The sequence below is a fragment of the Hypomesus transpacificus genome, chromosome 11 (genome assembly GCF_021917145.1).
Source record: "Hypomesus transpacificus isolate Combined female chromosome 11, fHypTra1, whole genome shotgun sequence".
Classification (NCBI taxonomy): Eukaryota; Metazoa; Chordata; class Actinopteri; order Osmeriformes; family Osmeridae; genus Hypomesus; species Hypomesus transpacificus.
Genome location: NC_061070.1, coordinates 15,381,536 through 15,401,417, shown reverse-complemented (window position 1 = coordinate 15,401,417; position 19,882 = coordinate 15,381,536). Strand labels below are relative to the sequence as shown.

Here is a 19,882-nt window from a genome sequence, read left to right as displayed (position 1 = left end):
CTGGTTCTTGAACTGTTTATAAAGCCATCTAAACTATACCCGTTTTATGCTTCTGTAGTTGTTTAAAGTTACAGTTAAATCTGTAACTGTGTCTGTAGTCTTGTCTGGAGCTGTGCAGTTTCTGTGTCTGTTGCTGTCTAGTTGTGCTTAAGGAGCCTATTTGTGCTCCAGTGCATGACGCGGCCTCTTCTCTTTGCTAAATATCTTTCACAGATGCAGTTTTACAAGCACACGCGTGCACACACACACGCTAATCCCTAATCAAATACTGTTTACAGGTCAACCATAAAATCCCCCGGTTCCTTAATGGTGCTTAGAGGGTTTGTGTGCCTGCCTGATGGAAGTGTCTCTCTCTTTGTCTCACTGCACATCTCCCTCCAGAGGAGTTGGGGGTCCAGATAAGCCACCGACAGACAGGACAGACTGCTTAGGAGCTGCACAGCAGACACAGTAATAAGTGTAGACAAGAGGTGTGTGTGTGTGTGTGTGTGTGTGACTGCTTCTGACAGCCTGTGAGCTCATAAGCAACTACTCACCCCAGAGCAACCTGCACAGTAAGATAACATGTCATGCTAGAGGGAGCTGGGGTGCAGAGATGGGGGGGGGGGGGCAGGGTTTGGGGGAGATGGGAAAAATAGAGAGAGAGAGAGATGAGAGAGAGAGAGGAGAGAGAGAGAGAGAGAGTAGAGAGAGAGAGAGAGAGAGAGAGAGAAAGAGAGATAGGGAGGGAGGGTGGGTGGGTGGGTGGGTGGGAGAAAGAGAGGGAGGGAGGGAGAAAGAGAGGGAGAAAGAGAGAAAAAGAAAGAGAGGTAGATAAAGAGGTACAGGGGTCCTTTGGGATCAGTAGCCGGGTTTAGAGACTTTTTCTTCAGGAGAGGAAAAAGGATATAAACTATACAGCAAGTCCCCCCAAGCTCCTCTCCCATCCCCATCTCACCTCTTTTCCATCTTGCCAACCAGAATTGTTAAATGTCTAATAAAACATCCAGTCATATAAAGAAACTCACGGCATTACTATGAATCCTTTAGGATGTACGCCATGCCCCATCCAGCCAAGCCAAGCTCCGCCCACTCAGACATGGTCAGGAAGAGGGAAAAGGCTGGCTGTTCACAGGCTCCACCCATACATTTCCGTTAGCCTGAAGATGAGATCCCATCTCCGCAAAGGACCTTGAGAACCAACCACACCCTTAACCCCTCTCCAGAACGACCAAGACATAAGACTTTATAACTGTAATGGTATGCGTGTGTGCGTGTGTGAAAGAGAGCGTGCCAGTCTGGTGATAAACACTGCAGGAAGTGGAGACAGCAGGTTTTTATAAACACTCAATACTCAAGGCATTAGCATATTAGAGGTCAAAATAAACAGTGGAGCAGGGATAGAGAGGGTGGGCGAACAAAATGAGACCTAACAGTGATGCGTGCATGTGTGTGAGTGCTTGTGCGCGTATGTTTGTGTGTGCGGGCATACAGAGCGTAGGCGTGAAAATAGGCCTCAGATTTGGTCCAAACGCAATAGTGTGGTTTAGAGTCAGTATGTATCTCACTCATCTATAACAAGTTTTGCTTCCACTATTACAATGCAGAATCTCTCTCTGTCTCTCTCTCTGTGTCTCTCTCTGTGTCTCTCTCTGTGTCTCTCTCTGTGTCTCTCTCTGTGTCTCTCTCTGTGTCTCTCTCTGTCTCTCTCTCTGTGTCTCTCTCTGTGTCTCTCTCTGTCTCTCTCTCTGTGTCTCTCTCTGTGTCTCTCTCTGCGTCTCTCTCTGTGTTTCTCTGTCTCTTACACACACACACACACACACAGACAGACACACCCACAGAGTGACAGACGGGGTAAGAACTGTCAGGTGTGTGTGTGTGTGTCATGCTAGTAGCCTGGTGACATGCTGCTATAAATACAGTCTTAAACCAGGACAGCGGAACTGGGGAACGGAAGCAGGACAGGCTCCGCCGGGAGCGGGAATGTTGCCCCCGTTAACGGCAGGAGCAGCGGGAGGCATCCCGCCAGGCGCTCATCAGCCTGCGCAGGTCACTACCAGCCAGGTAGAGACGTGTGTGTGAGAGGTGTGTGTGTGTGTGTGTGTGTGTGTGTGTGTGTGTGTGAGGCGTGTCACCATTAATAACAAAACAGAGCTCAAGACTTCCTAACGAGATGCTGGAGTCCTGGTCTCGGAGCTGCTGTCTAACTCTGGTGTTCCAAGTATGAGGTTCTCCTCACACACTTTGTGTGTGTGTGTGTGTGTGGGTGACTTCTGAAAGGCGTGTTGCCAGTGGCAGCTAGGCAACAGTCGTCAGCAGGCTTCAGGTGGCCAGGCCAGGAGATCCAGGGGACTAAGGACTGGAGTAGCCCAGGGGAGAGCAGCTGTTAATGGGCCAGAGAAGAATAGAGGAGGGCCTGTCTGTCTGGTTCTTATCTCTGGAGGGATGGAGGGATGGACTCTATCCCCCCGCTGTCATTAGCAGGCCCGGAGGAAACCGAGGAGGGACACGCCTTTTCCCAGTAAATTAGCGACATGACAAATCTGTGTGTGTGTGTGTGCATGTGTGGGCAAGAGAGAACAGGGGTAATATGAAAGTGTGTCTATGAGGGAGGGAGAGAGACAAAGATAAAGAGGGAGATAGATGGTTGTTGGTTAAGAACTTCTATTTAATTGACCACTCTTCATCGCTGCTTGATCACTCAAGAAGCTACTGACCATCGAGAGCGCTACTATCATCACTAATACTACAGACACCATTAACACTACAGACACCATTAACGCTACATTCATCACTAACACTACAGACACCATCGTAAGACACAAGGCCATCCTGCCTGCAGGATTTATACAGTGGTGCTCTGCAGCATCCAAGACTAGAATCCATTGCAACAGAGCCTGTACAGCTGTGAGATAAAGGGAGGTTATGTGTGTGAGTATGTGTGTGTGATATAGAGAGATACCTGAGAATGACCAAGGCAGTGGTAAACTGCAATAGAGAGGGAGGATCAAAGAGAGAGAGAAGGTAGGGGAGATGGGGGGCAGAAAGACAGGGACAATGAAAGAGAGAGAGAGAGAGAGTGAAAGAGAGAGAGAGAGAGAGAGAGAGAGAGAGACAGAGAGAGAGAGAGAGTGAAAGAGAGAGAGAGAGAGAGAGAGAGAGAGAGAGAGAGAGAGAGAGAGAGAGAGAGAGAGAGAGAGAGAGAGAGAGAGAGACAGACAGACAGACAGACAGACAGACAGACAGACAGAGTAATGGGATATTGAGGGTCAGGCCACTGCAGTCTCAGATTACTGATAATGGAGGAGCACTAGAGGGAAACGCCTGATCAATAGGAGGGGAACGATCCTCATACACCATCTTTCTTACACACACACACACACACCGACACACATACACACACACACACACACACACACACACTTGACTTTCTATCCTTCTACAAACAGAAACACATGCTGTACACATACTATACGTACACACGCACACACACACTTTCTACAAGAAAACACACATACTATACAGTACACACATATACACACACTCCTTCATACACTGACGCACACTACACTAAACACTACACTCACCCTGACCTCCTTGACTCCTGTTCCGTTTTTAATCTATGGGAATGGAAACATTCCATTGGGAGTTTCTCACAGCTGAATTCCACGGACAGTTTTAGAATGCAGTGGCAGCAGTTTGCTGTGTTTGTTCTCTCCCTTCAGTCAATCTACAATTCCCTGATCCACTAGCGGAGGAGAGAACTGCCTGTCATATTTTACCTAGTCGGTCAATAACGGCCGGCACTCACACAGACCACATTTGCACACTCGCAGATGGTATAGTGTTGTTGTGTTAAATAGGATAAATAATGTGTTGATGAGGCCAGGCATTGCCGGTCGTTTTATTACAGAAATGAGCACCAATCCATCTATTTTCTCCCCCAGAGCCCAACCCCACTCAAGCGGCCATTTTGTACGTGGGATCTTCTCCAGTATATTCATTTCTTTCCTTAATTCCCCTCTGCCGACTCTTCAAATATGTATGGTAACAGGCAGTGGAAACAGTGTTCGTGCTTACGTTGTATTAAGACACTGGCAAAGGCTTATGGCACTCTTAGATAACACGCCTGCACAAGCACACACACACACTCCCTTGATCTTATTATTTTCTAGAAATGGAGTGCAGACAATATATATATATTTTTTTTATATATATATACACACATTTCATAGATGATAAGGAATTGTGTAAGGATTTGTGAGTACTATCATTTTTGTGTGTAATTGTGAGTGTGTGTCAGTACGTATTTTTGTGTGAGCATGTATTTTATGACCATCTTTTATCACTAAGGTTATTGTATAAATGAGTTATGCTGGCTTCTTTCTCTATAAAAGCCATCCATCTAGAGAAGCCGGCGATGGCAGGGCGAGAGGGAGAGAGGGGGAGAGAGAGAGAGAGACAGCTAGGGGTGACAGGACTAAAGAAAACCCTGACATGAGTTCTGCCACCGAATTTTACAGTGAAATTCTGTTGAAGACTGTGAAAAGTGTAGACTGTTCGTTTTAAGTTAGACTAAAAGAATAGCTTTCAAATGTACTGAAGCGCTGGTAGGATACAGAAATAAAAACAAAGATTATTATTACACTATGTGAGCTCTATGCAGCAGCTATATGTATATTTGTACAGGAAATGTATCAGATGTAGGCTAGCAGCTAGCAGCGGGCTAACAGCAGCTCCATGAAGTGGATTTCCCTCAGGATGGGACCTAGCGAGAACAGGAAAATTAGGTCTACAGGGAGCCCACTACACTCAGGTTCACCCAGCTGACAGCTGGTCCTAGATCAGCTCACTCAACATTATGTCAACTCTCCACCCGCCATCAAATCTGCTCTCAGAACAGCTCAACCACTAATAATTAAAAGGCATTTGGATCCGGTATTGATCCTTCCAGACAGAGTTAGTAAGCTAAATGTACGTGCAGCTTTTAATAAGGCACACACGCAGCCTGCCACACACACGCACACACACGCACACACACACTGATGTCATTTTCAGTTTCCAAATTAGAAGAGGCCAAGTTCAACACAGCAAATTGTGAGGAATGATTTCAAAACTATATAATCATAGCTCTGATTACACCCTGTGTCCACACAGTCTGCCTTGCTCTAGCTCCCTCCATCCATCCCTCTCCTTCAGTGAAGCAATGGAAAACGGTGATTTTCCTTCCTCGCTCCCTCCCCTTTCTTTGCCCTCTTCCTTTCTCCCTCCTTTTTTTGTTCTTGTATTCTCTCCATCTCTCTTCTTCTCCCCCCACTGCTTATATAATCAGACGACACCAACCCCCTTCTCCCCCCCCCATCCTTTTTAATCCTCTGCCTTCACCTCCCCTTCGCTCCCCTCTCTTCTTCTCCAAATTTGACAGAAGCACAGACGAGGGGGGGTAACAACACGCAAACACAATGCATGATGGGATAGCCCTAGCCCAGTCGGGAAGAAGAGCAACAGAGGCAGCAGTCACGCACACCCCTCCACCTTCAATCGCTCTCCTCCTCTGCTCCACTCCGTTCTTTCCTCCATCCCTGCCCTCCCTCCCTCCCCTCCCTCCCCTCTTCCCCTCCTTCCCCTCCCTGCCCTCCCTCTTCCCCTCCTCCATCCCTCCCCTCTTCCCCTCTTCCCCTCCTCCCCTCCTCTCTTCCCCTCCCCTCTTCCCCTCCTCTCTTCCCCTCCTCCTTCCCCTAGACCTCTGTGGAGAACGCTGCTCTTGTCCTCTCCATCCCCACACTCTCTTTCCTTTTGTTTTGGGCTTCATCCAGGACACTGCTAAATACCAATTTCGGTTTTCAAAGGTCCAAAGATGCAACACATTCTTAAATGAGCACATTGGCAGGATAAGCAAGTCGTTATTAGCAGGAGCAATCTTATGGGGTCTGACACCTTAAGCTGGTTAATGGATTTTAGCCATGGCAGTATTGAGGTTAACACGACTAGACAGCTTACGCTAGCATTCATGCTGGCTGCAGTTGACCGGCTAGCCATCATCTTGTTCATTCCATTCTAAACTAAAAGCTATTATACAGCACTGCCCCACTGCACCTTTAACAACTAGTCCACTGATCATAACAGTCTGACTGATCAGCCATTAAAGCTATGCTAACATTCAGCTAAACTAAACAACCTCAGGACATTAAAGCCCAGGTTTCCTACTCAACAAACAGCTGTAGGTTACCTATTGGTAACCCACAGTTACCAAGAAGACATGACTATGGTGTGAGAGAGGGTCCCCACCAGTGGACCCTCCTCCCTGTGACCACAACCAAGGCCTGCTGCTCCAGTCCAGTACTAACCACACGGCGGCCATATTGTCTGGCCTCTCCTGTGTCAGTGCTGCAGAGAATAAAGCTGGCCGCACGGGCGCCCCGGCTCAGGCTAGCGCAGCCTAACCGCTGTGAGGGGAGACAACCAGCTATCTTTGAACACTGCAGTGGTATTAACATTTTATAGCAGCCAAGGCTCGTTGGCTCCACTCTCACATTTGCTCCGACTGTACCACACACAGGCTACAAAACACAACCGACAATCCTTTATAAAGGTTTCTTGATAGCATATCTATGTAGCTACAGAGAGTCGGGTGTTACTAGAGGTTGTGTGTAGGCGTGCTGGTGGATTTAAATTCCTGGTGTGAACAGATGACTATGGACACTGTCCACTCACGTCCGTTTCAGGATCAGCTGACAGCTCAGTGCATGTTGGGTACAAGACGGTGGGCCATATATACAAGGGACAGTTAAAGGACGTAGGTCTGTCACCGGCTGTTTGGGAAATTCGTTTAAAAACAATTGGGGAGGGGAGAAGTGTACACGCATCCATCTACAATAATGTGGGTGTAAAAGGATGTGTGTGTGTGTGTGTGAAAACTGGCTGTCTGAGGGCTAAAGAGGCAAAGCCAGACAAGACGCCGTTTTTTACAGTTTAGGTGTGTGTGTGTGGTGTTTTAGATGTGTTAGGATCAGGTGTCTCCGTGTCTCCAAACAGATCAGTCTTAATGGTTTTGCTCAGGCACCTATGCCAGGCTGTCTACTGTGGAGGCCTGCTGCACTCTCGGACACACACGCACAGACTCACCAAACTGTATGTGTGTGTGACTGTAAGTGTGTGTGCGTAAGAGAACAGGAATGAGTTATCAAATTGAGCCTGCAGGAGTTTCTCCCAAACTTCTATCCCTAAGAGGCCCATGCTATGCCTCAGCTGTTTCCAGGTTAGCATGCATACAGCAGACAGGAGTGTCCTTAGAATACCATTGAGCTGAGAGACTTTGGGCAAACACTCCATCATACACCTCCTCACAATGGGTGCTGGGATTAGAGGGAGGATTTGAATGAGTGAGAGCTGTGTTAACCCTGTCATCCCTGGATCAGAGAGAGAAAGAGAGAGAGAGACAGACAGAGCAGTCATGTCAGTCAGACACACAGGATACTGGGGCGGGTCTGCCAGAAGGCCTTGTCATGTATTGATTCCGCTCCTTGTCACTTAACTCACTGACATTAAAATGTTGCTCTGGCGAATAGAAAAGGCACAGCCAAAAGCTAGAATAATGAACAGGAATTACATTCAGGCTGGGTTACCATCTCTCACATCAACTCAATCATCTCACTGGAGAAGCAAAAGAAATGAAACATTGGGTGAGGCATCAAAAAGAGATTTGACGCACACCACACACACACACACACACACACAGACACACACAGACACAGACACACACACACACACACACACACAGACACACACATCAAGTCCATGAGGGATCTGAGGTGTGGGTCATGACAGCAGGGGTCTGAGTTAATAAGCAAGGCCTGCCTTATTCCTAGATTTAGCAACAGGTGTTCAAAGGCCTCCGGATCCACACTGGAGCTTGTCTTCTGTCTGTAAGTGTGTGTGTGTGTGTGTGTGTGTGTGTATTTCTCCAGGACATGTCTGGGGACCTTTACAAAAGATGACTCTGTCGGTAAGCCCACTCCCTTTAAAGCCAGCCATTTATTAACACTGAGAAAAACCTTGATAAACCCCACATATTTCACTGGTGGCCTCAGAGTACTCCTCTCCCTGATTGACTGGTCTTTCATCCAACCACAGCCCACCCGGGACGTCCACGTCAGCGCGGTGACTAGCGGGATGGGAGGCCAGGGGTCAGGGGACACGGTGCTCCTCCAAGAATCTACTTTCTGCCACAAATGATAGATGTGTACTCACTTGTTCATTTGTTTCATTTTCTGGCTTCCTCTCGCATGTCTCTCTTTATCTCTGCCACGCTCTCTCTCTCTCTCTATCTCTGCCACGCTCTCTCTCTCTCTATTTCTCTCTCTCTTTATCTCTCTCCATTCCCATATTTACTGGGAGAGAGTGAGTCATCTGCAGGTGAGCGATTAGCTTGGGGTTGTCATTCTAAGCAGCAGCTTTGCGAGCTGAGCCGAGGGGAGGTGAACGTCCACAGCTGAACGGAACCTTTGAGGGGAGTTCAACAATGAGCCTAATGACTTTAACAAGCCCCTGTGCTTCCCGGGGAGGGAGCAGGACAGAGATAAACGGGGGGTTTCTGGGAGGAGTCTGAAACCCCATGCCCTCCACATTCTGAGCCAACCTACGCTACTGTACCAAGCGTTTTGGCCAAGCAGGCTTACAAAGTCCCAGGTGGTGCCGTCTTATTATGCTAGTGAACACGGTCCCACATCCCCTCTGCAGAAGCGGATTAGAGGAACGTCCTCTCCAGACCCAGCCACATTATTCAGGTCCTCTCCCGGTTCAGAGGAGTCCCAGGTGGACAGCTCCTCCATGTTCCAGGCACCATCCTTTTCAGCCTGGTGACACCAAACAACAGGTCACACATCATGTGTGCTTCATTTAGCAGCCATGAGCAACGGTAACAGCGGCAGGCATGTTTGCACACCTGGCCTCATACCAGGCTTGTGGAGGGGGAGTGACGCTAGCTGACACATGGGAGCCAGAACTCTGGCTATGTTTATGTTTACCACACGTAGCGCAGAGGAAAGAATGGGTTTGGAAACGGGGAGGAGAGGAAGGTGTGTGTGTGTGTGTGTGTGGGAATATGGAACCTTAGAGCCTGGCACGTAGAACAGTGGTGTGGAGATTAGAGAGTGAATAGATGGGAGCTCTGAAGGTATCAGAAGAACTGAGAGGATATCAGGAAGGGATCTGAGCTAAGCACCCCCAGACAGCTGGATCTGAGCACAGATCCTCCCGCCCGGCCCTCATCAGAGGTCAGCCTTCAGATACTGCACCCCCACAGACGCGAGAGGGACAGGGGGAGCTGAGCGAAGGAAGGAGGAAAGTTGAATGGACAAGACAGGGCGAGCGAGTGAGTGATGTTGAAAAAAAAAAAAGAAGAGAGAAATGGACAGGGCGAGATTGGAGAGAGCAGGAGTCAGAGTTTGCCTTGGGCATCCGTGAGCTCTAACTGTCCACCTGGGCCGCGTCGGCTTCTGACAGCTCCCTGCTCGGTACATGTGGATATTCTCAAAGCCTTTTTTGGACTGTCCCCCATTCCAAATGGACCAGAACTATTCTAGATATGCCGTGGAAGTAAACAAAGTGTCCCTAACGGTAACCGTCTGGATGGGAGAGTGACTGAGGCCATGTTCTGTGTCTGGAGCTGTTCCATCCAGCATCCACATCTGTCTGCTATTACACACAGAACAGGCATTTTGGGCTGCAGCATATCAGTGTCTCTGTGTCTTGTTTTCCTTCTCTGCCTCTCTCTCTCTCTTTCTTTCCTTTGCTCTCTCTGTCTGAAAGGATTCAGAACACAGTCACATATAGGCCCAGCAAAGCGTGAAATGGTTTCAGCTTTACTACAGACACAACACTTGACCGCAGACTGCCGACAGTGGTTGCTGTGGTTACCCTCATTGTCGGGGTAATAGAACAATAGGCTGAGCTACATCTATTGCAGGTGTCTTTGATGTACAAGTTGAATGCAGACATGCACAGTCAAACCATTTGTACTGCACACATGGTTAGATTACCACTAAGAGCTCTCAACCTGAAAGCTTAGCCCCCACCCCACCCCCCCCCACACACACACACACACACACAGGCAGACACACACACAGGCAAACACAGGAAACACACACACAGAGGCAAACGTTGGCACCCGCCCCACCCATCCACTCACAATGACTAATGTGGATAAATTGCCTTCTGTAACAGAGTCACCCCAACACAGTACTGCTTTCCCAGGAATTAATATCAAAATAAGCACATTAGTCAGCTCATAACCATTAATAAAACCGACTTAGCTGTCCAGGGAGGGGAATACCTTGACATTCTTATTACAAATTCTCTGGTTACACCCCCTCCACCCCCCACCCACCTCTTTAACAAAACCTCTCCCCTCAGCTAATACAACAGGCAAAATGAACAATAGTTTGGGGAATGAGAGTCTATGGCCCTCGAGGACAAATTTAGAGGACGGAATAAATGGGTTTGAATCTGGAATGCTCACAGTGGAGGGCGCTTCAAGAACACGCTCAACCTATGCTACTGCACCCCCTTCACTTCCACTAGCATTGCTAACAATGCTAACAACCGTCAACGTTCTCCAGGTGGGGGTAGAGATGGATCAGCAGTGGTCTGGATGTTTGGGGGAAAGCAAGCTGGACTTTGACTGCACTACATTGAGTGTGTAGGTAAGGTCATGGAGAGGAGCCAGGTGATCCTGCAGATTGCGCGGTGGCTGTTTGAGATGTCGCTCTGTGGACGGATCAATGTCTTGACAACTTTGTATGTTGGCACCGTCTTCACTCTGTCGTGACGATTGTTGCTACGGATGTAAGACGAGGAGAGTGACAGGAGAAAGACGGGTATAAAGGCACATTTGTGCCATCACTGAGCAAGTGCTCATGCAAGCGAGAGACTGGAGAGGAGAGCACAACGGAGCCCCTGATGATCCCTCCACTGTAATCCTGTCAGAAAGTTGGAGCAGGAAGAGGAAATCCAGGAAGGCTTAAAAGTTATTTCACAATAAAAGTTTTGCAGGGATCAGTGTTACATGACAAGTGGATTGAGATTTGAGAGCCAGTATTTAAAGGACTTTCACAATGTGTGTGTGTTTGTGTGTGTGTGTGTGTGTGTGTGTGTGTGTGTGTGTAAGATAGTTTCATGACAACTGGGTAAGATTTAGAAGTAAGCACTTAAATACTTTGTGAGAAAGAGGGGATAGAGGTTTGTAAGTGCTCACAGATTGCTTTAAGTGTGTACATGTGCGATCGCATGACTGCGAGATGACAGCTGGATTGAGGTTTGTGTATATAATTGTGCGTGAGTGTGTGTGCACTCCTGTGTGTAACCATTGCCTATATAAGTTCCAGTGTGGCCGTATGCAAGGTCAGCAGTCCAAGACAGAGCACTGTTGAATAGTCTGTGTGTGTGTGTGTGTGTGTGTGTGTGTGTGTGTGTGTCGGTATCTGGTTAGAATTCTCTTGGAGAGTTTCTGGAACTAGGCAGTTCAGTTCGAACCAACCCAAACAGCACATTGTTAACACCATTAATCCTATACATACAAAGAGCTGCCAAAGATTTATGCCAACTGCTTTGTTTCAACCGTCAACCTTGCCTTCGGTTTCCCCAGTGAGTCAATCTGTCACTCTTTCTCTTTCCCGCTCTCTTTCCACATCTATCAATCTTCGCTGTCTCCCCTTCTCTCCACCACTCTTTTACTGTGCCATTTTTTTCTCTTCCCCTTTCTCTCTCTTTCTCTCTCTTTCTCTCTCTGTCTCTCCCTGTCTGTGCTCCACCTGTACTTGCCCTCCTCCATCACATCTGTTGCCTAGCGATGGCTTTTTGTTCAGGCAGCTGGTTTGGACTCATTTGTCAAGCCCTGACCCTCTTCCTTTGCGTATCTCCCCGCCTCCCCTCCCTCCCTCCATCTCTTTCTTTCTGCTTCCCTTTCTCTCCCCATAGCCTCAAAGACCAGTGCTTGAACTGCTAGGTTGTAGATGTAGCCAGTATAGTTGTTTTTCTTCAAAATGGTGGCTGGAGGCTGAGGGCACTACAGACTGGTTCTAGAACCTTCTCCTGCTGTTTCAAAAGGTGATTAACTCAAATGTTCGCAATGCCTCACCAGCGAGGTGAGAAGGTCACCTTCCGGCAGTGTTAGTCCTACTGTATACTACAGCCGACGGTTTACAGGGCCAGTGATTGTTGGGTGTGTGTTCTCAGGTTACTAAACACTCCAATATCAGAGCCTGTCCCACCTGTCACTTCCTTTACTGCCCAAAGGGAGTGTTGCGTGTGTTTGTGTACCGTGTGTTTGGGTACCGTGTGTGTGTATCAGGTTATGTTAGGAGGAGCTTTAGGGAGACGTGTGCCTCGACCTCCTGACCTGCTGTGGTGGTGGTTTGGAGTACAGAACAGCTGTCACATGACTGCCCTTCACCCTGATCCACATACAGCATATGTGGGGTTGTCGGTAATGGGGGTCTAAGTATGTTTGTGTGTGTGTGTGGGGGGGTGCAAGCGTAGGTAATGTGTGTCTAGGGTCTGCGTACGTGTGTAAGTGAAGGGGGGAGGGGTGTAAGCAGATACTCTTGAGAGGGCAGTGGTGATGAAGCACATAATAGGTAAGGTGAGGCCTGTGCTGTAATGATATCTCAGGGGGACGGTCAGAGTTCGAGGGACTGGGGGGACTGCGTGGGTGTTTCCCAGGCTAATTCCTTCTGAGATCCGTGACCCGAGTTTGCCGCAGTCTGAGATGTAGGTCAGCCGGTCTTCGGGTTATCACATCAACATATTTCAGATCAACATACTCTCTCTATTACTGTGAGCCAGAATCAAGGCAATCAAGTCTGTAATGACCTGTCTATTATGCTGCAGATGCCCTGTGCCCAGTGAGTGAGGTCGAGCAATTGAAATGCAGCCTGCGATTCTTCATCTTCTCTCCCGTCAGATTTTTGGGAGATGATCTAACCTGACCAAACTGTTTGCAAAGATTCAGAACAAACAATCCTAGCATTGCAATCCTAGTGTTGTACAAAAGGTTCTGGCAAATTAAATGAATAACAATGACATTTTTTATGAATGTGGATTGATACTGGTTAACCTAATTTAGTTTTTTTTGTAAGGAACAGTCCATTCTTTTCAGAATATAACAGCTACTCTTCTCCGCTAGCAACAAACCCTTGGGGGGTTTTCAGGAATGCTAACAGAGTGTCTGTGATTATAGATATGTTGAACAGGTAGAGTACACTCTAAAACAGAGAGTAGAGGAGGGTGAATTCTCTTTGACTTTCTCTCATACTTCAACTGCTGTCCTGTCCAGAAGAGGAAAGGAAAGTAGAGGAGAAAACTGTCTCCTGTTTTTCTGTGACAGTGCAGAGAAGAAGCAGCAGAATGAGGGTACAGGGAGCCTAGGGCACTCCTTTCTACATTTAGATCATCTACTTTGTGATTCATTTTCCAGAGTTAAAATGCCCCCCCCCCCCCCGCCCCGCCCTCTCCATCTCTCCTATCCCCTGTCTGTCCCTTTCAAGGCTTGTTGGAGGGTGTTTAACTGTGTTTCTAGTTTAAGCTTGCCCTCCTCTGAAGAAAGTACACCCTTCCTCAATCAGACACTCGGTGCTGCTCCCATTATTTCTTAATCTAACGCCATACACAAGAGGCATACATTTAGTCATGTAGCAGACGCTCAGAGCATTCCAGAGGCCACAGTTTGATGAAGTACTTGAAGAACTGGTCAAACCAGAAACATACCTACCATTCAGATCAACATAAAATGTGGTGTGTTGCATGCAATCACAGGTTTTCCCCTCAATCCAAGGAGTTCAGTTTTTTCAAAAATTGTCTATTCTCAAGGTTTCACGCTGTACAGCTAGTTTCTCTAATAGCACAGTGAGGATAAGAAAAAAAGAGAGGATAAAAGAGACTGTAGGAAAGGGAGAGAGACATACTAGACATAGTGATCAAGAGAGAGAGAGAGAAGGTAGAGAGTAAGAGAGATAGAGACAGAGCGAGAGCAAGAGAGGTTGTGGCACTGCGGAGCCCCTCTTCCCCGCTGACAGTCCATCATTTCATTTGGACAAGTGTTATTAAAATCCACTTAGCAGCGCCGTGAGAGCTATGCTATTGAAACTATACTATGTGCCTCAAAAAGCTCAACCTAAACATCTTCTTTGAATCTCTTTAAAAACAGAGCCTTTTCATTCATCTACAAGAAAGAGAGGGGGGGAGGGAGGGAGGAGGAGGGGTGATGGAGAGGAGAGAGAAGCTGTTCTTATTAGGAAAGACATCACCAATACAGCCAGAAATGTACAGTATGAAACTGCTACACCCCTGATCCACAATCATACAGTAAATATGATTGTGGAATATCACAACTTTCCATCTTGGAGGATCAGATACCCCCCCTCCCCGCACACACACACACAAACACACACACACACAAACACACACACACACAAACACACACACACACAAACACACACACACACACACACACACACAAGAAAAGACCATACTCCTGATCGCTGCAGGAGTCATTCCCAGCCAAGTCTTAATCCACTATCAACGGTAAGGGTTAGGGTTACACACACACACATCTTGTCACACTCCACACGTAAAAAACATAGATGGTTTAGAAAATGAATGAGTGAATGAGAGTATGAATGAGAGAGTGATGGTTTGAACAAGTGAAAGATGCAGCAGAGCAGAGAGGGGGAAACAAAGAGGCTCGATGGTGTCGCACACTCGCGGCAGACCAGCAGTCCACTGCACCGCCACCACAACGTCACGCACACGCACTCACACTCACACAACAGCCTCATGATCATCATGGACAACAAGTAAACAAGTTATGCATTCACAACGAACAAGCAACTCAGCAGGGATAAACATGCAGACCGTGATGGTATCAGCGGGCAGTAGGGAGCTGACTTCACACGGCATGATAAAAGCTTTTCATCTTTAGATTAGAGATTACATCATGTGGTCCTACTAAGAGGGATGTATATGTATGGTATACATGTTTCAGGGGAACATATATTTTAGACATGCCCCCTTCCCCCATAAATGGAGACTAGGATATATCAATGCAATGTAGAGTCAGACCCAGAGTGCCCTTTACTGAGGATAAATAAAAAAGCCGTTATCTAGCATGTGAGGACGATGAGAGGAACTTACAAGATCTCGTCGTTTTGGAACTCCAAGACGCCGTGGCTGTCTTCAAAGTCCTCCCCTCCTCCGTGCGCGGTGCCCTCGACGGTCTTGTAGGGCAGCGTGACCACGCCCCTGGCCCCAGACGTGCGCAGCACCTTCACCTCCATGGTGCCCACACTCTCGCTAACGTGCACCACCGGCTCCTCAAACGTGAAGATGCCCGCGTGGTCGTCGTCGAAGATGGTGACGGTCGCCGTGGACGGCAGACCCAGGCAAGCCACCGCCTCCACGTGATTGGCCGACTCGGGGCTTTCCTCTTCCGCCCCGCCCTCCCCGGAGCCGGACAGGACCTTGACGTTGCTCAGGTGGATCAGGAAGTTCTCGTCCTCCTCGAAGATGTCGTCGTCGATGATGCCCACGCGGATCTCCTTCAGCGTGTCGCCGGGCTTGAACACCACCGTGCCCTCGGTGAACTCGTAGTCCGAGCCGGCGTTGGCCGTGCCGTCCTCCGTGCGGAACTCAACCGTCACGGTCTTGGTGAGGTCGCCGCCGCGACGCAGGACGTTGACGGCCACCGTGCCGCAGTTCTCCAGGCACTGGTAGGAACCGGGGTCGAAGTAGATCTTGGAGATGGGGTCGTTGTCGGCGGCGTCGGAGCGGACCTCGTGCATGCTGACGGCCTTCCGGGCCTGGTCGGCCGCGTGCTTCTTCAGGATGTTGCCTGCCCCAGTCATCAGCCTGGTCGCCTGGCAACGGTAGAAAGCGCGGCTCTTCTGCTGCTGACTCAGAACCTGGATGAAGGTTTAGATGATTCATACGGATTTAATTATCATTCAGTGCACCATAATACCCTTAATTCTGTCCCAAAACACAATCAACGTGTTCACATCCTCAGAAGAATGAGGTCCAAACCTGGTAGTTGGCCAGCTCGATGAGCTGCTCCACCTCCTTGTCAGGGTGCTTCTGCTTCAGCTCCTTCAGGATCTTGGCCATGTCCCTCCTGGTCTCTTCCTCGTCCAGGTCCTTCTCGTCCAGGTCCAGTCCCAGCGGCCCATCCAGGAAGTCCACGGCGTGCGAATTCAGCATCTTCCCGTCCATCTCGATGTCCACCTTGGAGGGCAGCGGGCGGTCGCCCTCCGTCTCGATGATCATCCCCCTCTGCTTGCCCGTGCGGTAGCGCTTGTAGACGTACTTGTAGAAGAGCAGGCGCCGGTCGGCCACCCAGGCGAACAGCACGCAGATGGGGAAGAAGAAGAGGGTGAGAAGCCCCTCCCACACCTGCACCACTCCAGGAGAGATGACAGCCAGGATCATGTAGAGCCAGATGTAGGCAAAGATGCTCCAGGTGGCCGTGACGAAGAAGACGCGCAGGTGCTTCACCTTGCGATGCTCGCCATCGGGCACCACGTAGACGCAGATGCCGATGATGACAAACATGTTGAAGGCGGCGCTGCCCACGATGGTGCTGGGGCCCAGGGAGCCTGCGTTAAACCCATGGCCGCACACCTGGGGGCGGGGGGGGGGGGGTTTAGAGATCATGTTAGAAGTGCGTATTTGTGTGCGTCTGTATAGACAGGAAGGCATGTGCATGCGTGCGTGTGTGTGTGTATACCTCTATGACAGACAGCAGGATCTCCGGGGCGGAGGAACCCAGGGCCATGAGAGTGAGGTTGGACACGGTCTCGTTCCAGATGCGCACCGTGGTGGTTGTAGTCTCGCCGTTGGGCTTCTTGATGGTGATCTCCTTCTCTTGAGACGTGATAACCTCGATGGACGCCATGAAGCGGTCGGCGATGATGGACACGCCCAGGAACATGTAGGCCAGAGCCACAAAGTAGACAGTGGCCCGGGCCACTTTGTCCCCAAACGACGGGTTCTGGGGCTCCCATATGGGCAGGACGACCCCCTTGGAGCATGGCTCCGGCTCGCTGCAGGTTTTGTTAGCCTTGGGTACCGCGGAGACGGACTGGTCTATGCTGGGCTCGGAGGGGGCGCCCCCTGTCACATGGTGCACTTTGAGGAAGAGGATTGCTACGACGACCAGCATCTGGAGGCCGAGGGAACGGACGGGGGAGATCTTGAAACAGTCCATGACTATTCAGGGATGTCTTGCCCTCCTATAACGCAACAAAAGAGAGAAGGTGTACTGTAGAGGAATACATAGGTTATTTATTTTTATTTTTATGAAACAAATATACATTCCTGCCATTAAGACAATGTTTTTCATAAAAATGTATTCCATGTGCTTGGTTAGCATTCCCCCTGAAGGATAAAGTGGCGCATATGAGATAACAGTGATATAGGCCTCCTGGCCTGAAGAGGAAAGAAGGCAGAAGGGTTTTAATTGATTTTCCGTAGAAGTGATTACATAGGCCTTGTTTAATGTGCTTGGGTGCGAACATTATGCAAAAATGTCAGGGGCTTGTCATAGTTTATGATTCCAATTCACATACTGGATCAGTGGCAAGCTCCTATAATGAACCATTATATGTGACCACATAATTCTCTTTACAGAGCAGGCTATAAAATATTTAACATTTCTGACTAGCAGTCTTCTAAAACAAGGGGGTGTGATCGTCTTGAGCGTGCATAGCCTTCCAAATGCGCCGAAATGCCGCGTGTAAGAGAAGACTATAGCAGAGCGGGAGTGATGCGACACTTCTCATGGGGTTGGTCTACTCGGAACGATCCAGTCAAATGGGAACCAGGCGCACGCAAACACCTCAAGACTCACCGTAACTTAATTTACCTGAACACCTTTCAGTTCATTACTTGTGGCCTATTAACTATATATAATAGATCATTTATTGCCACGCAACTGTAATAATTTTAGTTTGTAATCATGCACATTGTGATACATTCATACACTGCATGGGCAGAATTTAGAAGGCTTAATTTAATTAGGCTATTACCATCTGAAATCGTGTGAAGGAGACGCGTTATTTCATGATAAGCCTTATTGAGCGTATTTTGACCAGTTCTTAGCCTACTTTTGTATCCAAAACAGGCAATAGGCCAATGAGATGTCCTATTGTTCCATATGGAAAGCCCTTTGTCTATTTAGCCTAGTTCTTGTCTTTTCTTGAAAACAATAAGTATTGGATTAAAATAGACTTAATACAGAAATAAATTCGATAGCCCTCATCGATAAACCACGAAACATGCCGTTCAAAATATGAATACAACTAAAGAATAACTGCAAATTACGCACTGTGGATGATTATCTGTAACGCGTAAAATGATCAACTCTCCTGATTTGCATTAATAGTATTCCATTCATTCCATGCAACTGTTCTTTTCCCACAACTTTCAAGCACACGTTAAAGCAATATCAAAACACGAGGAATGAGCTTCGGCATGACTCTACAATTCAAGCAAGCACGGTGAGCCGGTCAAAAAAAATCGACTAAGAAATTTTAAAAGCCTAGCATCTTGGTTTTGAAAGAAATACACTAAACGATTTTAATTTAATTTACATCAGGCCACCGGCTTGTATCTGCCAAAATCCGAAGAATAGCAGGCTAAGCCATGCGGCAGCATTGTGGCCAATGCATCTTCGAAACAGTCCGCAGCTTCACCGACCTTTAGTTAAGTCTCTGGACCACCGCCGTTGGAAACTTGCTTTCGACAGTGCTTTGATGGAAAGAGATATATCAATTAATGTATTCGATAGAATCCTACCTTTTAAGAGAAGAGGCGAAGTCCACGGACGAATGGAGTCGGTGGTAGTACTAATGTAGTCTAGTCGAAGCCTAAACCAAGACGTGAAAATGGTAATAGAAACAGCCGTAAAGAGCCGTTTGTGGTATCACGGCTCACATTGGTTGTCTTATATACGAGATCAAGGAGCGATAGCCTATTCCGGTAAAGACAATTAAAGTTAAAATTCCCATGCACTCAGATTTCCACTACGACCTGTATGATCGGATAACTGATGCTTTATCAGCAAATCTGCATTTCGTAGGACAGAAAGGTGCGCTGAGAGTTCTTCCTCATTCTTCCCCCTCTCTTTCTCACTCTTCTTTCTCTCTCTCTCTCTTACTCTCTCTTTCTCTCTCTTTCTCTCTCTCCCTCCTGCAAAAAGCTGGACACACAGAGCTCCGAAGGCAGACCGCGTCCCGAGTTTAGAAGACCTAGGCTGCTGCGGCGAAGGCGGACAAATCCTTTTTTTCGCACTCCCCCTTAGCTCTCTCCCGCTCGGATAGCCTGTTCACTGTTCCACAACGACTTCAGAAAGAGCGGAGGGAAACCAAACGAAACCTCACGCACCGCGGCCCACTGCCAAGCTGTCTATCAACACCAAGACCCTCCCATTAGGCTGCACTAGTGCACATAATGGGGCAATTAGTAACATTGTCACTGTAACTGCGATTTTACGGAACACCATTTCATTGTCCGAAATTGTAACAGTGCTTTTAATTCTGCGTTATGTGGTGATGCTTTTCAACAAGAGAACTAGCGTCAACATGCACGCTATTATTCTGGACATCCTTCACTATCTCTTGAAATGTGACGGAGTTGCTTATGACATAGGCTTCAAGTAAATTCAATAAGCGGGACAAAAATACTGTCGGATTAAATCTCATTCATAATTTAGAGGAGAGATGGTTGTGAATGGGAACTGGAATTCTACCGTCCAAGGTAGGCTACTTAAAAGCACGGCATACAGCCTACCTGTCCGCAAAATGGATGGGTTTATGGTCGTCCATAGAGGTTATTCAAGGTCTTTTAGCCCAAT

The 19,882-nt window shown here is 48.1% G+C and overlaps 1 protein-coding gene across 1 annotated transcript in view; it reads right to left on the bottom strand.

Annotated features, from left to right (window-relative positions):
* Positions 1-19,409, bottom strand: part of slc8a1b (solute carrier family 8 member 1b) — a 55,138-nt gene extending 35,729 nt beyond the window's left edge. The window contains exons 1-4 of the mRNA XM_047029908.1: positions 18,826-19,409; positions 16,757-17,261; positions 16,057-16,650; positions 15,169-15,935 (exon numbers count right to left, since the gene is read on the bottom strand). Of these exons, the coding sequence (XP_046885864.1) occupies positions 15,169-15,935; positions 16,057-16,650; positions 16,757-17,236 (1,841 nt within the window). The 5' untranslated portion in view covers positions 17,237-17,261; positions 18,826-19,409. The remainder of the gene's footprint in view (positions 1-15,168; positions 15,936-16,056; positions 16,651-16,756; positions 17,262-18,825) is intronic.
* Between the last annotated feature and the right edge of the window lie 473 nt (positions 19,410-19,882).